Source organism: Mustelus asterias, chromosome 5 (assembly GCF_964213995.1).
Source record: "Mustelus asterias chromosome 5, sMusAst1.hap1.1, whole genome shotgun sequence".
NCBI classification, from domain to species: domain Eukaryota; kingdom Metazoa; phylum Chordata; class Chondrichthyes; order Carcharhiniformes; family Triakidae; genus Mustelus; species Mustelus asterias.
Genome location: NC_135805.1, coordinates 10858344 through 10882221, shown reverse-complemented (window position 1 = coordinate 10882221; position 23878 = coordinate 10858344). Strand labels below are relative to the sequence as shown.

Sequence of the window (23878 nt, the reverse complement as noted above, 5' to 3'; positions counted from 1 at the left end):
AGGGTGGAAGAAACTGTAGAAAAAATACAGAAAAGATTCACGAGAATAGCTTCAGGGTGAGGAACTACAGTTTTGTAGATAGATTGGAGAAGCTGGAACTGTTCTCCTTGGAGAAGAGAAGATTAAGAGGACATTTGATGGAGGTATTCAAAATAATGAGGTAGATGACAGAGTAACTAGGGAGATGCTGTTCCCGTTAGTGGAAGGATCAAGAACCAGAGGAAACTGATTTGTCAAAATAAGCAATGGTGGCAAAAATAAAAGGGAAAACCTTATAATAAGTTAAAGTTTATTTATTAGTCACAAGTAGGCATACATTAACACTGCAATGAAGTTACTGTGAAAATCCCCTAGTCACCACAATCCGGCACCTGTTCAGGTAAACTGAGGGAGAATTTAGCATGCCCAATGCACCTAACCTGCACATTTTTCAGACTGTGGGAGGGAACCAGATCACCTGGAGGAAACTCACGCAGAAAACATATAGACTCCAAACAGACAGTAACTCAATCCGGGATTCAAACCTGAGTCCCTGGCGCTGTGAGGCAGCAGTGCTAACTACTGTGCCACCGTACCACCTTGTGGGCCATGGGACAAGTGGTTCGAATTCGGAATGCACTGCCTGTAAGTGTGGTAGAGACAAATTCAATCATGGCTTTCAGATGGGGATTAATCAATCATTTTAAGAGGAAAAATGTGCAGGATGACAGGAAAAAAAGGCTGTGGAGTGGCACGAGGTGAATTGCTCTTACAAGGACCCAGCACAGACATGGCAGGGTGAATGGCCTCCTCCTGTGCTGTTCTATGATTCTACGATTTTCTTTTCCAGGTGGGTATTTGCACACAGGTAGCACTGGGAATGGAGTGCCTGTCAAACCATCGCTTTGTACATAAGGACCTGGCTGCTCGAAACTGTCTGATCAGTGCCCAACGACAGGTCAAAGTGGCAGCACTTGGGCTGCGTAAGGATGTGTACAACAGGTAAGTGAAATAGTTCCTCCCAGCAATGGGGTTCAGACATTTTACACATCCTTGTAAAATCAAATATGATTAATTTTCTATATAATATTCAAAGCAATAGGTTGAACAAGAAACATCCTTCTACAAATGTCAAGAATTTTAATATCCCCATGAGCCAGCAGGATCACACACTAATTAAACATTGGCTAATTTAGACTGTCCAATTGCACAGATGTCAGCTGATTGATTTGCTGACTTCTCTAAACCTAGTTAAATGATTTCAGTTTCTCATTGCCCAAAAAGTATTTGTTCAAAATTTGTATCTTGATTTATTCCCAGGATGAGGATAAGGCCAGCAGTTATTGCCCACTCCTAGTTGTTCCAAGACAATGGTGGGTCAAATTGAACTCCTGCAATCCTTGTAGTGGTGATCATGCTCCCACAATGGAATTTCAGAATATTGATTTAGCAACATTGAGCATATATTGCTATGTTTTCAAGTTATGGAAACTTGAAGGTGATAGTGTTCCCACAATATTACTAATGTCTTCAACTACTGTGTAGCAGATGAGACGGCATCCACACCACAAGAAAACCTATTACATCCTCAGGACATCTGCAGCTATGACATTACTTTTTTTGAACATTAGCCTTTGACTGTTTTGTGCAAGGCAATTGAAATAAATAACCAATGTTATGTTGGTTGAGAGAAGAGTTTTAGACAGAACATGTGGAGAACACTCTCTTCCAAATGTATTCTTCCATGGAATGTGGGTGCCACTGACAGTCCACATGTTTTTGCCCATTACTATTTGCCCTTGGACTAAATGGCTTCCGAGGCAACCATTTTGTGGATTTTATTTTTATTCTTTCATGGGATGTGGGTGTCGTTGGCTGGGCCAACATTTATTGCCGATCCCTAATTGCCCTTGAGGTTGCATTTAAGAGTCAACCGCATTGCTATGGATCTGGAGTCACATGTAGGTCAGACCAGTTTAGGATGGCAAATTTCATTGAATGATAGAATCATTCTCTAAATGACATTAGTGAACGAGATGGAATTTTAGGACAACTGACAATGGTTTCATGGACATCATTAGATTTTTAAATACTCCACGGTGTCCACTACACCACCGCCTCCCCATTATCCTTTAGACTAGACCAGGGAAGAAGCCATGCAGACTTGGAGAAAAGTCTGAGGAATACAAAGATCTTGAGGAATACAAAGATGGCAGGATTAAGGAGAATCCCAAGGCTTTTTATGCTATATAAGGAGGGAAAGGGTAGGTCCACTCAAGGAAAGTGGAGGGAATTTGTGTGTTGAGCCAGATGAGATGGGTGAGGTCCTTAATGAGTACTTTGCATCAGTATTCACAAAGGAGAAGGATGTGGTGGATGGTGATTGTAGAAAGCAGAATGTTGAAATTGGTTGAGATAGAAAGGGAGCAGGAATTGGAGGTTTTGAAAACCATTAAGGTGGACAAGTCCCCAAAGCCATATAGGGTCTCTCCCAGAATACTGAGGGAGGCGAGGGAAGAAATTGTTGAGGCCTTGGCCAAAACCTTTGTATCCTTTTTTGCCATGAACGAGGTACCAGAGGATTAGAGAGTAACTAACCTTGTTCCTCTGTTTAAGAAGGGCAGAAGAGGCAATCTGGGAAATTGTAGGCCTGTGAGCCTTACGTCAGTGGTGGGGGAAATTATTGGAGAAGATTCTTGGGGACAGGATGTATTCACATCTGAAAGAGAATAGGCTTATTAGCGATAGGCAGCATGGTTTTGTGAAGGGGAGGTCGTGTCTCACAAACTTGATTGAACCCTTTGAGGAAGTGACAAACAAAACTGACCAGGACAGGGCAGTGGATGTTGTTTACATGGACTTTAGTAAAGCCTTCGATAAGGTTCCTCATGGTAGGCAGATACAGAAGATGAAGTCATATGGGATCCGAGGTGAGCTGATAAGATGGATACAAAACTGGCTGGGGCATAGAAAGCAGAGAGTAGCAGTGGAAGGGTACTTTTCTAACTGGAGGTCTGTGACAAGCAGTGTTCCACAAGGATCAGTGCTGGGGTCTCTGTTATTTGTAATATATATAAATGATTTGGAGGAAAATGTAGGTGATCTGATTAGTAAATTTGCAGATGATACAAAAATTGGGGGAGCAGTGAATAGTGAGGAGGATTGTCAGAGGATACAGCAGGATATAAATCAACTGGAGACCTGGGCTGAAAGATGGCAGATGGAATTTAACCCAGACAAATTTGAGATGATGCAATTCAAAAGGTCTACTGCAGATGGAAAGTATACAGTAAATGGTAGAGACTTTAGAAATATTAGCATACAGAGAATTCTCGGCGTGCAGATCCACAGTTCCCTGAAGGTGGCAACTCAGGTGGACAAGGTGGTCAAGAAGGCGTACGGCATGCTGGCCTTCATCGGTCGGGGCATTGAGTATAGGAATTGGAAAATCCTGTTGCAGCTGTATAGGACTTTGATTAGGGTGCATTTGGAGTATTGTGTATAATTCTGGTCGCCACACTCCCGGAACGACGTTGATGCATTGGAAAGGGTGCAGGAGAGATTTACCAGGATGTTGCCTGGCTTGGAGGATATGGACTATGAAGAAAGGTTGAACAAACTTGGATTGTTTTCATTGGAGCGTCAGAGGATGAGGGGGGACCTGATAGAGGTTTACAAGATTATGACAGGCTCGGATAAAGTGGATAGTCAGCGTCTTTTTCCCAGAGTCGAAGGGTCAATTACTCTGGGGCATAGATTGAAAGTGAGAAGGGAAAGTTTAAAAGAGATTGAAGGAGCACGTTTTTCACAGAGGGTGGTGAATGCCTGGAACGCACTGCCGAAGGAGGTGGTGGAAGCAGATTCTATAACAGTGTTCAAGAAGCATCAGGATAGATACATGAATAGGCAGGGAATAGAGGAATATAGGTCACATAGAGACAAGGAAATATTAGATTAGAGAGGCATTTGTATCGGCATAGACTTGGTGGGCCAAAGGGCCTGCTCCTGTACTGCAGTGTTCTTTGTTCTAAAACCCCTCTCTCCGTGGGTTTCCTCCGGGTGCTCTGGTTTCCTCCCACAATCCAAAGATGTGTAGGCTAGATTGATTGGCCATGCTAAATTGCCCCTTAGTGTCAGAGGGAGTTAGAAGGGTACATGCATATGGTTACGGGGATAGAGTTTGGGTGAGATTATTATCTGTGCAGGCTCGATGGGCCAAATGGCCTCCTTCTGCACTGTAGGGATTCTATGATGCAGATTTATTAGTGAACCAGATAGGTCTTTTACAATTATCAGTGATAGCTTCATGGTCACCATTACTGAGGTTAGCTTTCAATTCCAAATTAATTAAGCTGGTGGGATTTGAACCCATGCTCCCAGAGCATTAACCTGGGTCTCTGAATTACTAATCTCATGTTGTTACCATTCGCCACTCTCTCCTTCAGTAGTACCATGTCAGAAAACCATATGAAATAGGAACTGGAGTAGGCCGTTTGGCCCCTCGAGCCTATTCCGCCGTTCAGTAGAATCATGGTTGATCCAAAGTTCCTCACATCCACTTTCCTGCCCTTTGTGCGTAACCCTTGATTCCCTTACTGATCAAAACTCTATCCATCTCAGACTTAAATATACACAAAGACAGCCTCCACAGCTCTCTGTGACAAAGAGTTTCAAATACTCACAATTCTCTGAGAGAAGAAATTCCTCCTCATCTCTGTCTTAAATTGGCACCCCTATATTCTGAGACTATGCCCTCTGGTCCTAGACTCTCCCATGAGGGGAAACATCCTTTCAGCATTTAGCCTGTTAAGTCCCTTAAGAATCCTCTATGTTACAATGAGATCACCTTTCATTCTTCTAAATTCCAATGAGTAGAGTCCCAACCTGTTTAGTCTTTCCTCATAAAACAATACCTCCATAAAACCATTGAACCAAAGAAGTGAAACAGCACAGACGGGGTCCATTCAGCCCTTCTTGTCCATGCCAACCCAAGGACACCCAGGTACCCTTTTGAATCCCATCTTCCTGCACACGACCCAGAGCCTTGTAACTTAAAGCACTTAAGGTGCAGATCCAGGTACTTTTTAAACATGTTTAGGGTCTCTACCTCTACCACCAACTCAGGCAGCATTTTGCAGACATCCATCACCCTCTGCATTAAAACGTTTTTCCTCATGTCCCCTTTAATCCTTCTACCACTTAGCATGAATCTATGACCCCTGGTTTTGAACTCTGCCAAGAGAAACAGGCTCCTCCTGTCTACTTTCTCTCCACCCCTCTCAGTTTTGTATACCTCAATTATGCCACCCCCTCAGCCTTCTCTGTTCCAAGGAAAATAACCCCAACCTCTCCTCGTAGCTACAATTCTCCTGCCCTTGGAACATTCTAATAAATCTTCTCTGCACTCTCTCCAGAGCAATTACATCGTTCCATACCGGGGCTCATCCTAGTGAAGCATCTCTGAACTGTCTCCAATTAAATAATATATTTCCTTAAATAAAGGGACCAAAACTGCTCACAGCACTGCAGATGTGGTCTCATCAGTATCATGTAGAGTTGCAGCAAGACTCCAACCCCCTTGAAATAAGGGTCAACATTCCATTACCCTTCCTGATTACCTGCTGCATCTGTGTGCTAGCATTCTGTGTTCCATGCACAGGCATCCCCAGTTGCAGCATTCTGCAGTTTTTCTCCATTTAAATAACACCCTGTTCTTTTGTTTTCCCCTCCAGAATGAACAACTTCATATGTTCCCACATTATTCTCCATTTGCCAACTTTTTGCCCACTTAATTAACCTAGCAACATCTCTTTGTAAACTCTTTTTACTCTTCTCGCAACTTGCTTCTCCAGCTATTTTTTATCATCTGAAAATTTGGCTCCGGCACATTCGCTTTCTTCCCCCAAGCCATTAATATTGTAAACAGCAAGTAGGGACCCCACTGGTTATAGGTTGCCAACCTGGAAAAGAACCACTTATCCTCGCTTGCTGTTCCTGCCTAGTAGCCAACTCTCTATCCTTGCCATTATACTATTCCAACACCATGTTCTCTTATGACTTAACCTTTTGTGAGGTATCTTGCCTAACGTCTTCTGGAAGTTCAAATCCAACACATCTTCTAGTTCCCCCCTATCCACTCTAATTGAAACTTCCTCAAAAAATTCTAATAAATTAATCAGACACGATTTCCCTTTCATTAAGCCATGCTGACATTGCTTGATTAGAGTATGATTTTCCAAATGTCTACTATTATTTCCTTACTAATTGATTCCAACATTTTTCCAACAATAGATGTTAGGCTGATCGACCCATAGTTCCCTGCTTTTTGCCTCCCTCCCTTTTTGAATAGGGGTGTCGCATTGGCTGTTTTTCAATGCTCCGCTGCTTCTCCAGAACCTAAGAATTTTTGGAAAATTACAACCAATGCATCCAATGTCTCGGTAGCTATTTCTTTTAGGATCCAAGAATGCAAGCCACCAGTGCCATTAGCCCCATTAGATGGTCAAATGCCACTTCTCTATTGATGGTGATGGTACTTAATTCCCCCCCTGTATCCTTTAATATTAATGGGATGCTCAAAGTATCTTCCATCATGAAGACTGAAGCAAAATTTTTGTTTAACTCTTCTGCCATTTTCTTGTTCCCCATAACCATCTCCACAGATTCATTTTCGAAGAGGCCTATATTCACTTTGACCACTCTCTTCCTTTTTATATATTTAAAGAAGCTCTTATTGTCAGTTTTTATATTTCTCGCTATGTTGCCCTCATAGTTTACCTTCTCTCACCTTATTTTCTTTGTTGTCCTCCTTTGCTGGAATCAGAATTCATCCCAGTATTCAAGGCTATCACTGACATTTGCCTCCTTAAATGCTTTTTCTTTCAACTTAATGCTCTCAGCTTCCTTGGTTAGCCATGGTTGGCTTATCCCACTCTTAAAATCTTTCTTCCTTACTGGGATATATTTTTGCTGAGAGTCATGAATTATCTCTTTAAATGCCTACCACTGCTTGCTGACTGTCTTTCCTGCTAATTTATCCATCCAGTCCACTTTAGCTAACTCTATCCACATTTCATTGTAATTTTCTTCATTTAAGTTAAACACAGTTGTTTCCGAACCACGTTTTCACTCACAAACTAAGTAGAGAGCCGGACAGTTCAGTTGGCTGGACGGCTGGTTGTTGATGCAGAGTGAGCCAACTATGCATGTTCAATTCCTGAATCAACAGGAAGGCCCTGCATTTTCAACATTGCCCCTCACCTGAGTTGTGGTGATCCTCAGGTTAAATCACCACCAGTCAGCTCTCCCCCTCAAAGGGGAGAGCAGCCTATTGTCACCTGGGACTATGGCGGCTTTAGCTTTGTAAATATGAGGGTGCGTGTGTGTGTGTAATGCTGAATCTTCCGGTCTGACCCTAACTTCCACCAGGGGGCACCCTTTGACAGGAGATATGATTTTGGAAGCTGGAAATGCACTTTCTGCAACCGAGTGTTTTCAGTATATTCATTTTTTGAAAGAAAACTTTTATATTTCATCTTATTTTGCACAAATTCTTAGGTTTAGAAACTTAATTTACAAAAGTTAACTAATTTTTTATTAAATTTCATCTTCTTCCCAAACAGACAGCAAATAGCTGTAGAAACCAGAGCTAGATGCTGTTGATCTAGCATTATAGCCATATTAGGGTGTGCTTGTTAAGGAATATTCCTTCCTTTTGAGATTGAAGTTGTTTGATCCTTTTTAGGCTTCATCTGAGTAGACTGCATTTACAGCTCAGATTGGTTGTAGATGCAACACATGGATTTTATATTTTCCTCACCCATGACTTGCTCGTTTTGAATGCAATAAATTTGGCTGTGTTTGGATACCAGGATGAAACTTTGTGTTGGAGAAATTGACATTGGTGGATCAAGTGGCCTTTTTACAATCCCTGAAACAGTTTTATGTAAAACTACAGTCCCGTTCACTGCACTTCATTTACTGGAGGAATATCTGCTTACGTAGAATGTAGCTAGGATCTGGAATGCACAATCTTGAGAGTGTGATGGAGCTGAATTTCCTTGTTTTTAGCAGCCTTTGTACAGATGTGTACTTTTCTGTGTGCTCTCTCATTTACTGCCTTGCAGCATTGGCTTTGAAAAGGGAATTTAATAAGCACCTGGAGAGAAAATTTGCAGGGTTATGGGGAAAGAACAGGTGAGAGGAACTAGCTAAATATAAATAGCCTTTGGAGAGAGTCAGTGTAGTCTTAGCAGGCTGAATAGCTTCCTGCTGTTCTACAACCAATACTCATTGTTCGACCGGAGCAAGCAGAGAGGGAGCGATTCGTGTGAGGAGAGCTGAGGGTAAGAGAGTTTGATTTTTTACCTTACTTTTTGTCGGAGTTTTTTTTTTCAGTGCAACAGGAAACCGGAAGTAGGCCGCGGAGAGGCCTGGGAAGGTTTTTGTCCAATAAATTTGAACGGGGAGGAAACCCGATACACTACACGTGAAGTGTATCCCACCCTCCCCCCTCCTCTAACCTAAATAGTCTTAATCTGCAGCTTAATCCGGGGTAGTCAACACGGATTCGTGAAGGGGAAGTCTTGCCTCACAAATTTGATTGAATTCTTTGAGGAGGTAACTAAGTGTGTAGATGAAGGTAGAGCAGTTGATGTTATATACATGGACTTTAGTAAGGCGTTTGGTAAGGTTCCCCATGGTCGGCTCATGAAGAAAGTAAGGAGGTGTGGGATAGAGGGAAATTTGGCCGATTGGAAAAGTAATTGGCTATCTCATAGAAGACAGAAGGTGGTGAATGGAAAATTTTCAGACTGGAGACCAGTTACCAGTGGTGTACCACAGGGATCAGTGCTGGGTCCTCTGCTATTTGTGATTTTTATCAATGACTTGGAGGAGGGGGCTGAAGGGTGGGTCAGTAAATTTGCTGATGACACCAAGATTGGTGGAGTAGTGGATGAGGTGGAGGGCTGTTGTAGGCTGCAAAGAGACATTGATAGGATGCAAAGCTGGGCCGAAAAAAGGCAGTTGGAGTTTAACCCTGATAAATGTGAAGTGATTCATTTTGGAAGGACAAATTTGAATGCGGATTACAGGGTCAACGGCAGGGTTCTGAGGAATGTGGCGGAGCAGAGAGATCTTGGGGTTCATATCCACAGATCTCTGAAGGTTGCCATTCAAGTGGATAGAGCCGTGAAGAAGGCCTATAGTGTGTTAGCGTTTATTAACAGGGGGTTGGAGTTTAAGAGCCGTGGGGTTATGCTGCAACTGTACAGGACCTTGGTGAGACCACATTTGGAATATTGTGTGCAGTTCTGGTCACCTCACTATAAGAAGGACGTGGAAGCATTGGAAAGAGTGCAAAGGAGATTTACCAGGATGCTGCCTGGTTTGGAGGGTAGGTCTTATGAGGAAAGGTTGAGGGAGCTAGGGCTTTTCTCTTTAGAGCGGAGGTGGATGAGAGGCGACTTAATAGAGGTTTATAAGATGATGAGGGGGATAGATAGAGTGAACGTTCAGAGACTATTTTCTCGGGTGGATGTAGCTGTTACTAGGGGGCATAACTATAAGGTTCATGGTGGGAGATATAGGAGGGATGTCCGAGGTAGGTTCTTTACTCAGTGAGTGGTTGGGGTGTGGAATGGACTGCCTGCTGTGACAGTGGAGTCGGACACTTTAGGAACTATCAAGCGGTTATTGGATAGGCACATGGAGCACACCAGAATGATAGGGAATGGGATAGCTTGATCTTGGTTTCGGACAAAGCTCAGCACAACATCGAGGGCCGAAGGGCCTGTACTGTGCTGTACTGTTCTATGTTCTATGTAACCGATCTGTATGATTCAAATCCCAAGTGTCTTTAAGCAGAAATTCACTCAAATCATGCTCAAAGTTAATGTACAGTTTATGTAAATCACACTATTATTGTATGTTGTTGCCTTGTTTTCAAATCCCTCCATGGCTTCATCCCTCCTATCTCTATACCCCTATAGAACCCTCTCTTTGGCCAAACTTTTGATCATATGCCCTAATAGTTCCATATATGAATTGGTGGAAAATGAAAAATAATTCTCTGATTACACTTCTGAGAGCTGCCCTGAGACATTTAAAGCATTAAGAGTGCTGTGTAAATGCATATTATTGTTGTTGTAAACCTTTATCACTTGGAATGAGGCATTCTGGAATGCATTGAAAATTCAATATCATAGAGTCATCGAGGTTTACAGCATGGAAACAGACCCTTCGGCCCAACTTGTCCATGCCGCTCTTTTTTCTACCACTAAGCTTGTCCCAATTGCCTGCGCTTGGCCTATATCCTTTTATACCCATTTACCCATGTAACTGTCTACATGCTTTTTAAAGGACAAAATTGTACATGGCTCCACTACTACCTCTGGCAGCTTGTTCTAGACACTCCTCACCCTCTGTGTGAAAAGATTGCCTCTCTGGACCCTTTTGTATCTCTCCCCTCTCACCTTAAACTTATGCCCTCTAGTTTTAGACTCCACAACCTTTGGGAAAAGATGTTGACTATCTAACTGATCTATGCCCCTCATTATTTTATAGACCTCTATAGAATCACCCCCAAGCCTCCTGCGCTCCAGGGAAAAAAGTCCCAGTCCACCCAACCTCTGCTTATAATTCAAGCCATCAAGTCCTAGTAGCATCCTAGTAAATCTTTTCTGCACTCTTTCTAGTTTAATAATATCCTTTCTATAATAAGGTGACCAGAACTGTATACAGTATTCCAAGTGTTGCCTTACTAATGTCTTGTACAACTTCAACAAGATGTTCCAATTCCTGTATTCAATGTTCTGACCAATGAAACCAAGCATGTCGAATGTCTTCTTCACCACCCTGCCCACCCCGTGACTCCACTTTCAAGGAGCTATGAACATGTACCCCTTGATCTTTGTTCTATAATTCTCCCCAACACCCTACCATTAACTTAGTAAGTCCTGCCCTGGTTCGATCTACCAAAATGCATCACCTCACATTTATCTAAATTAAACTCCATCTGCCATTCATCAACCCACTGGCCCAATTGATCAAGATCCCGTTGCAATCCGAGATAACTTTCTTCACTGTCTACAATGCCACCAACCTTAGAGTCATCTGCAAACTTACTAACCATGCCTCCTAAATTCTCATCCAAATCATTAATATAAATGACAAGTAACAGTGGACCCTGCACCGATCCCTGAGGCACACTGCTGGTCACAGGCCTCCAGTTTGAAAAACAACCCTCTACAACCACCCTTTGTCTTCTGTCATCAAGCCAACTTTGTATCCAATTGGCCAACTCACCCTAGATCCCGTGAGATTTACCCTTATGCAAAAACCTACCATGCGGTACCTTGTCAAAGGTCTTGCTAAAGTCCATGTAGACAACATCAATTGCACTGCCCTCATCTACTTTCTTGGTTACCCCTTCAAAAAAACTCAATCAAATTTGTGAGACATGATTTTCCACCCAACGCCATGCTGACTGTTCCTAATCAGTCCTTGCCTCTCTAAATGCCTGTAGATCCTTCTAACAACTTACCCACCACTGAGGCTCACCGGCCTGTAGTTCCCAGGCTTTTCCCTGCAGCCCTTCTTAAACAAAGGCACAACATTTGCCACCCTCCAATCTTCAGGTACCTCACCTGTGGCTGTTGGTGATTCAAATATCTCTGCAAGGATATGCACCATTTCCTCCCTAGCCTCCCACAACGTCCTGGGATTCACTTCATCAGGTCTCCGGGGATTTATCTACTTTGATGCGCTTTAAGACTTCCAGCACCTCCTTCGCTGTAATATGTATATTCCTCAAGACATCACTATTTATTTCCCCAAATGTCATGCTACAACCTGTCCCTTAAGTTTCTCCATGTAAGTTCCACACATGAACAGTTAAATTTCCCAAAACTGCAGCACGTGCTGTCTTATGGCCAAGCTTTTCAATCAAAATATTGTCTCAGCTGGATGCAGGAGGTCCTGCGGCATTTTACAGAGCAGAGCAGTTGGCATGGCCAATATTCTTCCCTCAGCTGAAAATACCAAAAAGAGTTTTACTGGTGATTCTTGGAGCTACTTGTCTGCATAACCAGCACGAAAAGCAGTTCAGTGTATGAAGTGCTTTGAGATGTTTTGATACTTTATAACTGCAAGTTTAATTATTCATAGAATTGTGCACTAATGTTCTGCCTCTTATTCACCAGTGAGTATTACCATTTCCATCAAGCATGGATTCCACTCCGTTGGATGCCAGCTGAGGCCATATTTGAGGATGATTTCTCCACAAAGTCTGACGTGTGGTCTTTTGGGGTTCTGATGTGGGAGGTCTTCTCACAGGGGGAGCTGCCATTTTCCAACTTTAGTGATGACGAAGTGTTAACAGGTATTGAAGTTGGTTTTATTTGTTCCAGTGTTCTCGTCCTCAAGTGTACCCTAACTGTCGCACTGATGCCAGATTAGAACACCAGAAATATCAATATTTACTATCCTAATTTGAGGCATGTGTGGATTAATGAGAAGGTGGATTTAAGCTTCACATGTATGCATGTCAGAAGACCTGCATTTAACTTAAATATGTAGACCAGAAAATCTAAGGTTTGAGTTTCAGTCTGCTCAGTCTAATTGTAGCTGATTGCTGTCCAGTGAGAAGTATACATGTTTCAATGAGCCGATGATCACTTCTAGCGTGATGTACACCATGGTCGAATTAAAAAAAAGCTTGTATTTATGTAGCACCTTATCAAATTTGCAGCACTCCCCACCATTGCTTAACTCATGAATTTCTTTTGAAGTGCAATAGACATTGTGTAGATAACGAGGCAATTAGTTTGTACGCAGTAAAGAATGTAGATGTGTGTGTTTTATCATTTCTCCTTACCTTTTTAGCAGCTTATTCTATCTTTCTTCATGAAAGCCTGGATAAATTGGCTCATTTTTAAACATAACTATTGGGTCTGGAAAGGATATCCAAGGGAAAGGGAACCTTTTTTCTATCAGCAGAGGAAGGTTTGAATGAAGACACAGAGGCAGTCATTTCTCCTCACCCGGATTTGTAACAATTTGGTCTATCCCAGCCGATAAATCTGGGCAGGGTTGTCTTGTCAAGGTTGACATCTTTTGGGGAACCTCACCTGGGGCTGGTCATAACATGGGTAACACCCAATTTTACCAAGCCAAGTTGTGATTTGGCAAATGTGTACTGACAATATCTGCTTGATAGATATTGTCTATCAGAGGTGAAGGTTCAGAATAAATATATTCCCACAAAGAATAAAGATTGGACTTCACAACTAGAGGCTACTGGATATCAAGAAGCATACAAAGCAAGATAACAAAATAGGAAGCTTATGTTAGACATCAAAGCAGCATTTAATCGAGGTGACAAAAGGATACCGAGTAAACTGATGGTTAACGGGAATTTTGGGAGGGAGTGGTGGGGGGGGTGGAACTCTCCGCTGGCTGGACCCATAACTTTCATGAAGAAAAATGGTTGTCAAATATCTCAGTCCTGGGACACCTCAGGTAATATACTCGGTCCAACCATCTTCAGCTGCTTTATCAATGACCTTCCCTCCATCGTAAGTTCAGAAGTGGAGATGTACACTGACGATTGCACAATGTTGTGTTCCATTCATTATCCTTCAACTAATGAAGATGAGAATGCCCACATGCTGCAGGACCTGGCCAACATTCAGGGCTGGACTAATTATATGCCAAGTAACATTCATGCCATATAAGTGCTTGGTAGTGACTATTTCCAACACCTGGGAATCTTAACTATTGCCACTTAACATTCCATCATTAAATTCCTCCACCATCAACATCCTGGGGGTTACCATTGACCAGAAATTGAACTGGGCCAGCATTATAGACGTTGTAACCACAAGAGCAAGTCAAAGGCTGGGAATTCTGTGGTGAGTAACTCATCTCCTAACTCCCCCAAACCTTCACACCATCTACAAGGTACAAGTCTGTCCACCTGCCTGGATGAGTGCGATATTAACACTCAAGAAATTCCACACCATTCAAGCTGACCATCAATGCACAGTGGCAGTAGTATGTACCACCTAAAGACTGCAGTAATATGTCAAGGCTCCTTCGAGAGCATGCAAGCTCTTCTACCTAGAAGGCCAAAGGCAGCAGATGCATAGGAACAGCTCCTACAAGTTCTTCTCCAAGCCAAAGACCATTTGACTTGCACCAAATTGTCTTTCAAACACTGTCGCTGGGTCAAAATCCTCAAACTTCCTTTCAAACAGCAATGTATTAAGGTTACCACACTGCATGAAATGCAGCAATTCAAGAAGATGGCTCACCACCACTGTCTTGAGGGCAATTTAGAATGAGCAATGAATGCTGGTCTTGCCAGCAACACCCACATCCCATGAAAGAAAAAAATGTTAAGTAAAATAGGAACACAAAATGATGGAAATGTTCAACACATTTAACAGTATAAATGAGCAGAGAAGTAGAGTTAATGTTTCAGGTTAGTGACTGGATAGATAACTATTTTGTACCATATACACGATTCTTTACACCATATACACTATTCTTTACACCATATACACTATTCTTTATGGCATATACACTGTTGGTCAAATAGTCTCCTTGTGCTATAATTTTATGATTCAGATTTTTCCACACTGTCTTTTCCCTGCCTTCAGCACCCATGTCTCCATTGTTTCTTGGTGACCAACTGGACACAGTACTCAAAGTGGTGACTGACCGTTTGATTATTCCTTCCTCTGACTTGTGCTCCACTCTTCTGACTGTTATTCAGTGTCTTATTAGCTTTGTTCATCTGCACTAGTTGGACATGTTTTATGTCAACTTTTAGGGCTCAACCTATTCCTGTATAGTTTTAATTTTTTGAGGATTGCTATGTCCTGATCCTGGAATGAAGTACAACTGATATTCCAGGAATTAATTGGATTCTGAGCCACCAGATGGTGCTATTGCTTGTCCTTCACTAACTAAGGCCCATTTACCATTAACCTGCCTCCCAGTGCTGGGGGTATTGCTGCTGCTTGTGAGGGCTAGCGTTATCTTGCACATTTTCCAATTATATTTGTGCATTTGATTTGCACATTTTAAAATGTACCGAGGATGATGTATTTGAAGCATGGTTTCAGCTGCAATACATGAACTGGAAAGAGCAACACACGGGCTTTTTGATTCCCTCTGGCTCAGTATAAATGTCCCATCCCAGTGTGGTATGGAGCCATATCAATAAAGGAAGGTCTAATTTTAATCCTTCTGTCTGATAAGATAATCTCGCCTGGAATGGGAGTGCTACTATAAGACTGTTTCCTTAGGTGGCGGAGTTCCCACTTGAGATCACTTTGCAATGGCGTGTGTGTGCACACACAAATCTCCATCACCATCCAAAACATGAGAACTCACTCAGTGCCTTCAGGAGGAACATGCTGGAGATCTCCCAATCCTATCGGATCGTTGCTTAGAGGATATTGTTAATGTCACTTGTTGTAGAATTGGTTGCTAGCTCTGCCAGTAACCGGAAGACCTTTTAATTTCGCTTCTCCTCTCCCCACCAAATTCTGTTTCAAGCTACTGATGATTTGAAAGATATACAAATGCACGAAGATGAATTCCCTTTCTCCGCACTGCAGCTGTATGATCTGACAGGTGGACACACTCAGTCTCCAGTTCTAAGTAGGAAGCACTGGTTTCATTTCACGCATATGTTCCACAGTCATAGGTCATAGAAACCCCACAGTGCAGAAGGAGGCCATTCGACCCATTGAGTCTGCACCGACAACAATCCCACCCCAGGCCCTATCCCTACAACTCCACACATTTACCCGACTAATCCCTCTAACCTACACATCCTGGGACACAAATTTAACATAGCCAATGCACCTAACCCGCACATCTTTGGACTGTGGGAGGAAACCGGAGCATCTGGAGGAAACCCACGCAGACGTGGGGAAAACATGCAAACTCCACATGGACAGTGACCAAAGTCGGGAATCAAACCTGGGTCCCTGGCGCTGTGAGGCAGCAGTGCTAACCACTGTGCCACCATGCCGCCCAGAGTCAGAGACAATGTTTGTCTGTCTCCAAACTTCCATGGAACCGAGAATCTGTTTGAACCATGAGAAGTGGTTCTGTTGTTGAGAAGGTTTGGATCTCAGTGCTGTCCTGTGATCAATTGTTTTTAGTAAGAACACTGGATGACACACCTTGCAGTGATGGTTAAAAGATTGAAATAAAGATGCTGATGGTCAATTTCCCCACCCTGCTTATAAAAATAAAACAAAACAGTTCTGTATTTCTAAAGCATCTTTCATAATCTCAGGACATTCCGAAGCACTTTCTAACTAATTTAGTACTTTTGTAATGTGAGGAAATGTGGCATTCAAATTGCGCATAACAAGAACTCTCAAACAGCAGTGTGATATTGATCAGGTAATCTATCCTGATGGAAAGATAGTTCGGCCAGGACACTGGAGAAGTGTGTGTGTGTGTGTGTGGGGGGGGGGGGGGGGGGGGGGGGATGGGGGGTGGAGACATGGGATCACTCCCAGCTTCTCTTCTTGAACCCTTTGAATGTGATGGAGATATGTGATGTCTTTCCTCCCTGCACTTTAAAAGGTGAAACCATTTGGTGGTGGGAGCTTGCACTACTTCAGTATATGGTGGGATGGGGAGAGTGAGGATACACATGTTTACACATAAAGATGAACTTGTGTTTCGCTTACAGGCATGCAGAACAGTCAAATCAAACACTCTGCACCTGAAGGCTGCCCATCTAAACTCTACAAACTGATGCAGCATTGCTGGGCAGCAAGCCCCAAGGACCGTCCATCTTTCAGTGAGATTGTCAACACTCTGGGCGAAATGCCTGCTGACAGTAAAGTCTGATGGGGATTAATGACTGCTCCCAGAATCATGTACAATGTTTAACAAGGAAAGATCGGCATCCCATCCAGGGCTTGCCTGCTGGCTGTGTCTCCTCGGTTTTATTGTAACTTTTTGTGTTTTTTTCATGATTTCATCTGAGGAATAGAGCATCTCAATTTCATGGGACCTTTTGGCTTAATTTCAACACTACAGATTGTCGTTTCCAAGGCCTTTCACCCACTGCTATCATTGTCCACGTGTTCCTGGAAGATTTTTGTGTCTCAAGTATGGAGTTTGAGATAATTACCTCCAAATACATCAGGGAGGCTTTGTTAGGTGGAGAGCGACATTACAGATTATTGTGCATTGACCAAGAGCAATAAATGATCACAGTACTCCACTAACTGCTCATCTGGAATACAGCGCTTGCTTCTCTTCTCAACAGATTACTGGGTAGAATGAATTTGCTTCATTAAAACTGTTTATTTCAAAAAATAAGAGACCAAGCACAATCAATCTTTTAAATTTAATCCTGTTCAGAGAGAAGTTGCAGGCTATCTGAATGGACCATGGCCTGCTGGCGAATGGTGCATGATCTCAGGTTGTCTCCATGCCTGGAGCTTGTACATACTGTAGAAAACCACAACCTAACACTACCAACATTGCTTAATGTAGAAAGAAGCTGGAGAAACCTGTCTATTTATTTCAGTAGGTTCTCAATTATCTTGTCTTTCCAGTATGGTACTGTTTATTTGCCTTCTTTAAAAACAAAGTTTATTTTATGTATGTTAACCGTTAAACATATATTTACAATCAAAAATACTATATCGAAAGCCAGTGGTTAAACTGGCATTGCATATAGGCAAACCTGTATTGAACCAAGTGCCTGGCGTATGAAGGAACTGTTATCAATTTTCAAAACTGTAATGAAATGCAAGATCCTGATTTTATAATTCTTTTAAAAAACTTTTTTATCAAGTTTTTCATTTTTGTATTAAGTGTGGAAATTAAACTTTGGCTGAAATGTTAGTTTTTTTAATTTGCATAAAACGTAGATATTTAGTTCATATTTGGCTTGTGCGTTTGGTTTTATATCTGTTATTTTTACATGCTGCTGTCAATAAAGTTCACACTTTCTGGTATGTCATTTCATTTCTGTCCATAGATTTCTACCATTTGAGTTTTGCATCACTGTCAGTAAGTCACAAGGAGAGGAGAAAAACTAGACATGGCCGTGTGTCAGCTCTGAGAGAGGCTAGACATATGTGCGCCACTGGGTAAGTGCTGGACATGGCCATGTTGCAATATGGGTTATAGAGGAGCGATTGGACATAGCACTGCACATAGCATCAAAAAGAGAAATATATGTTATGTGAGCAGCCAATTTGAGAACAGCAAGCATCCACAAATGGTAATGTGATAATGATCAGATAATCTGTTTTAGAGACGTTAACCAGTTGTACTGGGGAGAAGAGGCTGAATTAATCCATTGGGAATATCTATATCACAGGGCTGATCATCCTGTGTAAAAGGAAGAAAACAAGGAAAAGTCTGAAGAGGAGTCCAGGGATGTGAAACGTTAACTGTACCTCGCTCCACAGATGCTGCCAGACCTGATGAGATTTTCTAACAGCTTGTTTTTATTTCAGATTTACGGCATCTGCAGTATTATCCCTTTATTATTGAGGAACAAAGACTCGTATTTACATAGCATCTTTCACAACCATAGGTTGTCACAAAATGGTGCACAGAAGTACTTGTGAAATGTAGTCACTGGAGGAAACATGGCAGCCAATTTGCACACAATGAACTCCCACAAGCAGCGATATGATAATCGCCTGATGGTCTGTTCCGGTGATAAACATTAGTCAGAACACTGGGGGGAGAATAACCCTTCTGCTTCTTCTAGAAATAGTGCCATAGGGTCTTTTGCATTCCCCTGGGAGGGTGGATGGAGTCTGTCTAATGTCTCAGCTGAAAGACAGCATCTACAACAGCTCAATACTCCTTCAAAACTGCACTGGAGGATTAGCCTTGATTTTTGCACTCAAGTTCTGGGGTAGGACTTGAACCTATAATGTTCTGACTTGGAGCACAAAGTCTACCACAGCTGACACAGCTAAATATGTGGTATTGTATCACTCATGGCAATCAGTGTCACAGTGGAGATGCTAGACATAACCAGATGCTAGCTGTATGGCAAGGGAAGGTTAGATGTAGTCCTGTGACTTCTGTGCTCTGCAGTTGAAAGAGGCTGATGGTTGCCCTTTGTATTATCTGTGTTACAGTACTGAAAGCGATTGGACATGGTACTGTGTGATCTGTCTTCTTGTTGGCTCTATTTGTTGTCCATCCCTAATTGAGCAAGAAAGAATCAACCATGTTGTTGTTAAAACAGGAGCACCCATCTGTTTATCAGGGTGTAAGTCAGTTTGGTGGATTTGAAGCTGAAGGGTCACTTTCCCAATGAAACAAGAAAAATAGTCCACCGTCTGTTACCTTCTCTGTTCCTGTTCTCGCTGGGTGCCTCTGAAATCATAATGCATTTGGATCTGTGGGGCCACTTGGTGAAGCACTGTGGAAGCAGGCTTGTCTTTTGATGGACATCAGTCCCCATTGCTTTCAATTTTCTTGGGAAATCTCATGAGATAGGAGGTGCTAATTGTTACTTGGTTTTGTTTAGCTGGTAGTTGGCAATTTTTGAAAAATGGTTGAGCTGTGAGCTGCAGCATTACTTGGCTGTCAGTGAGGTTGAAAAGTGCAGTTCTGGCAAGCTGGATGATGCAGCGAAATGTGTTCAGCCTTTATTTATTGAAAAGAGTAATTGGGGTTTATGTGTTGCTACCATTTGTTCCCATCAGGCCTGACCAGGTTAGGACGGCAAATTTCCTTATGGGCATTAATAAACCAGATGGGTTTTTAGGACAAGTTTCATTTCTGAGACTAGCTTTTATTAATTGAATTTAAATTCCGCCGGATGCCATTGTTATCGCACGGTAGATGGTAGAACATAGAACAGTACAGCACAGAACAGGCCCTTCGGCCCACGATGTTGTGCTGAGCTTTATCTGAAACCAAGATCAAGCTATCCCACTCCCCATCATCCTGGTGTGCTCCATGTGCCTATCCAATAACCGCTTAAATGTTCCTAAAGTGTCTGACTCCACTATCACTGCAGGCAGTCCATTCCACACCCCAACCACTCTCTGCGTAAAGAACCTACCTCTGATATCCTTCCTATATCTCCCACCACGAACCCTATAGTTATGCCCCCTTGTAATAGCTCCATCCACCCGAGGAAATAGTCTTTGAACGTTCACTCTAGCTATCCCCTTCATCATTTTATAAACCTCTATTAAGTCTCCCCTCAGCCTCCTCCGCTCCAAAGAGAACAGCCCTAGCTCCCTCAACCTTTCCTCATAAGACCTACCCTCCAAACCAGGCAGCATCCTGGTAAATCTCCTCTGCACTCTTTCCAGCGCTTCCACATCCTTCTTATAGTGCACACACTATTCCAAATGTGGTCTCACCAAGGTCCTGTACAGTTGCAGCATAACCCCACGGCTCTTAAACTCCAATCCCCTGTTAATAAAAGCTAACACACTATAGGCCTTCTTCACAGCTCTATCCACTTGAGTGGCAACCTTTAGAGATCTGTGGATATGGACCCCAAGATCTCACTGTTCCTCCACAGTCTTCAGAACCCTACCTTTGACCCTGTAATCCACATTTAAATTAGTCCTACCAAAATGAATCACCTCACATTTATCAGGGTTAAACTCCATTTGCCATTTTTCAGCCCAGCTTTGCATCCTATCTATGTCTCTTTGCAGCCTACAACAGCCCTCCACCTCATCCACTACTCCACCAATCTTGGTGTGCCCAGTTGCCCAAATCCCAAAGGAATGCTTGAAACAAGCTCCCACTGCAGTTTGAAATTTGTATATTAGGAGGTTTCTGAAGTGAAGATAATTAAACCTAGACCACTTGTGATTATTTTAAATATTACATTTAAATATATAAATTAAAGGAAAAAAAGTTAATAGTTGTTGGCACAGGCTTGGAGGGCCAAAGGGCCTGTTCCTGTGCTGTACTTTTCTTCGTTCATGGTAAAGGCATAAGAACATTTTTACACAGTCAAGTCCTTTTACCAACATTTCTTACAAAACATTGACTTAAATAAACTGAGCTAAAACCTTTTTAATAGATTTTCTAATCTATAAAACTTCCAGTAACATTATACAATGCCCTGCCGCTCTGGAGGCAATCACACATAGGCTGTCCTCTCTGAGGGCGGTAGCAAAACTGGGGTTAACAGGTCTGGCTTTAGCATATACTGTCTTGATTTAAGATCTCACAGCCATTACTCAACAGCCTGCAGTCTCACTTTAAATATGTTTTTCGCTTTAATCTTCCACAGTCCCTTGGAAGTTAATCCAAAACATTTTAAAACATTTTATGGCTACTATATAAAGTAAACTTGTATTACTATTTTACCTCACATATGAACAATCACCCAATTGTATATGTTTCTTTTGAATTCCAACAGTCAATTTTAAAATCACTTCTCTTATCTGCCTAATTTAAATTCCGAGTCAAGCTGCTTCCCTGGTGCCATGTTCATTACCATTTCAACCATTTGCCTTCCCACCTCCTTCATTGATGTTTTGACTTTTGCAGTCCAACTATCTTCAATTTAATTAAACTAGTGCACCAACTGACAAACAAGCTTGTTTCCCAGCATATGACATTGGTATTGCAAAAATTAAGAACACTTATTTTTCCTCACACCGTGGTGGGATTTGACATTATGTCTCCAGGGCATCAGCCTGTGGCTCTGTATTTGTATTTCTAATCTATTGACATTACCACTATGGTCTCCCTGGCATAAAGAAAGAGATTACAAGCAATTGTCCAGATGCTATGCTCTGAAATGGCAGAGAACAGAGGAGAAACAAGGCAAGAGTCAGAGTGCAAAAGCCAAGACACACACATCTGTTGATTCTTTAACCTTTCTGCATCTCCTAAGATATCAGTTTTGCTAGAGACAGTTAGCTCCTGAAGAAATTTGTTAGTTTGAAATAAACTGGAACACTGTAAGAGAACACTTCAGTTAACAGATTGTCACCACCCTTTGAGAGTGTACACAGCAGGCTTGCTTAACAGAACAGTTGACTTGCAAAACCTGTATGAAGCTGATCTGTCTCTGACAGAATGTGTATTGCTCTCAATTGGTGGTTTAAAACTTCAAATCTATTTTCAAAAGATTATTTAAATATCTTGTTTAATATATTTTGTATCAAGGTGAATTTGGTGACCTGGTCACCACAAGTTTGTCAAACATTGAAATCCTATTGGAAAACATTGCTCTGTGTGATATCTGTATGTCATTGAGAAGAGGTAGGATAGGGATACATAATTCAAAATCTGACTGCAAAAACTGGAATTATCTAAAAACTAGACGATTTACTCGGGGGATCTGGGCCCTACTGCTGGAATAGAGTAAGCATGGGAATGAAGGGGCCATTCTGGAGCTAATCCCAGAGGACAGAACAGTAAGAGTTGTGCACACACAGGACCTGAGTACATTTCAGCGCTTTAAGCCTCCCCCTTGCCCTCCCTATTCTCTAGACACAAGGCTGCTTGTTTCATCAGCAGGATAGAGTTGGGGATTCTCTGCACAAAGATCTATCATGCCCAGGGAACACATGGTTAGAGTCAAGCAACAGAGATGTGTTACGTGTCCTGTATACCAATTTCCAATACAGAAAGATATTAGCGCAATCATTAGGTAATGTTTTGGAAATAACTCTCGTGTAAATGGAGCTATATCCATTAATTCCTTCCAACCAAAACTGGGATCTATTTAGTTTCACTAAATCCCAGTGAAAGGTTCACAGGTGCTGGGGTGTGAACAGCAATAACCACCCAGCAATGCTGTTTTATGAATTCCAGATGTTGTGAGGGGGAAATGTTGCCCCAGGTCTCAGTGCTGCACTCCTTTAAATAAAGTTATGGGGCAACAGAAACTGTGTCTACCCCTCCATTCAAATGGTGGGTAATCCAAAAATACGGTGAAATACTTTAGGTTGTTTCTGAAGTGTGATAAAGTGCAAAATAAATGTATTTTTCCTCGTGCAGTTTTTAAAACGTTTTGGCCCATGATCTACCAACAGAGCCAATAATAACGGTTCTGAGCCTTTTTTGAGTCTTTACTGAATAGGAGTCTCTGGTTTAAGATCAAAGCCACAGACCTTCCTGAATGGATGTGCCACAAATGGTTTTAAAGATGCTTTTCTGCTTATACCCATCCAACAGTGTGTGTGAGTAGGCATGCGCACAGTGGGAACAGTGTGTAGGACATATGTCAGTGTGTGTCAAACCCTGTTGCTCAGGACGTAAGTATCCAACCTGCTGTATGAATGTGTTTCACCAGCTGTGCTGGGAGTGGTGACTGACTAGGAGATCGAGGCCCATTTGTTGTTCGTGTTAACTGAAACTCTTATACAGCTGTTTCATTATAACAGCATGAGCAACTTCTCTGCTTCTGTCAATCTTCTTTGAATGATGCCATCTCATATAATCTCTGAATTGCTTTTTGTCCCATTCCATAGCATTGCCCCAGTTTCTCTTTGCCCCCTCATATCTGTGATGTGTGTAGTGTTACTCTGTTAGGAAATGGATTTTTGGCATATCCTTAAGCATATTAAGTTAATGTCACTGAAATGTGCCAGGAAGTTACACTCTATATCTTACTTATACTCAAGAGTATTTTGCTGTAAGGCTGCTGGGCTGTGGCTTCTGTCTATTTGAACTATTGTCGGACAGTCACCAAATTGCTATGTGCAGGTTAGAACATAGAACATAGAACATTACAGCGCAGAACAGGCCCTTCGGCCCACGATGTTGCACCGACCAGTTAAAAAAAAAACTGTGACCCTCCAACCTAAACCAATTTCTTTTCGTCCATGAACCTATCTACGGATCTCTTAAACGCCCCCAAACTAGGCGCATTTACTACTGATGCTGGCAGGGC

The 23878-nt window shown here is 42.2% G+C and overlaps 1 protein-coding gene across 2 annotated transcripts in view; it reads left to right on the top strand.

Annotated features, from left to right (window-relative positions):
* The window catches only part of ptk7b (protein tyrosine kinase 7b), a 362591-nt gene extending 344603 nt beyond the window's left edge, over positions 1-17988 (top strand). For both annotated transcript variants that reach the window (XM_078212160.1, XM_078212161.1), the window contains 3 exons: positions 830-981; positions 12183-12361; positions 16703-17988. In XM_078212160.1, the coding sequence (XP_078068286.1) occupies positions 830-981; positions 12183-12361; positions 16703-16863 (492 nt within the window). In that variant the 3' untranslated portion in view covers positions 16864-17988. The remainder of the gene's footprint in view (positions 1-829; positions 982-12182; positions 12362-16702) is intronic.
* The last annotated feature ends 5890 nt before the right edge of the window (positions 17989-23878 follow it).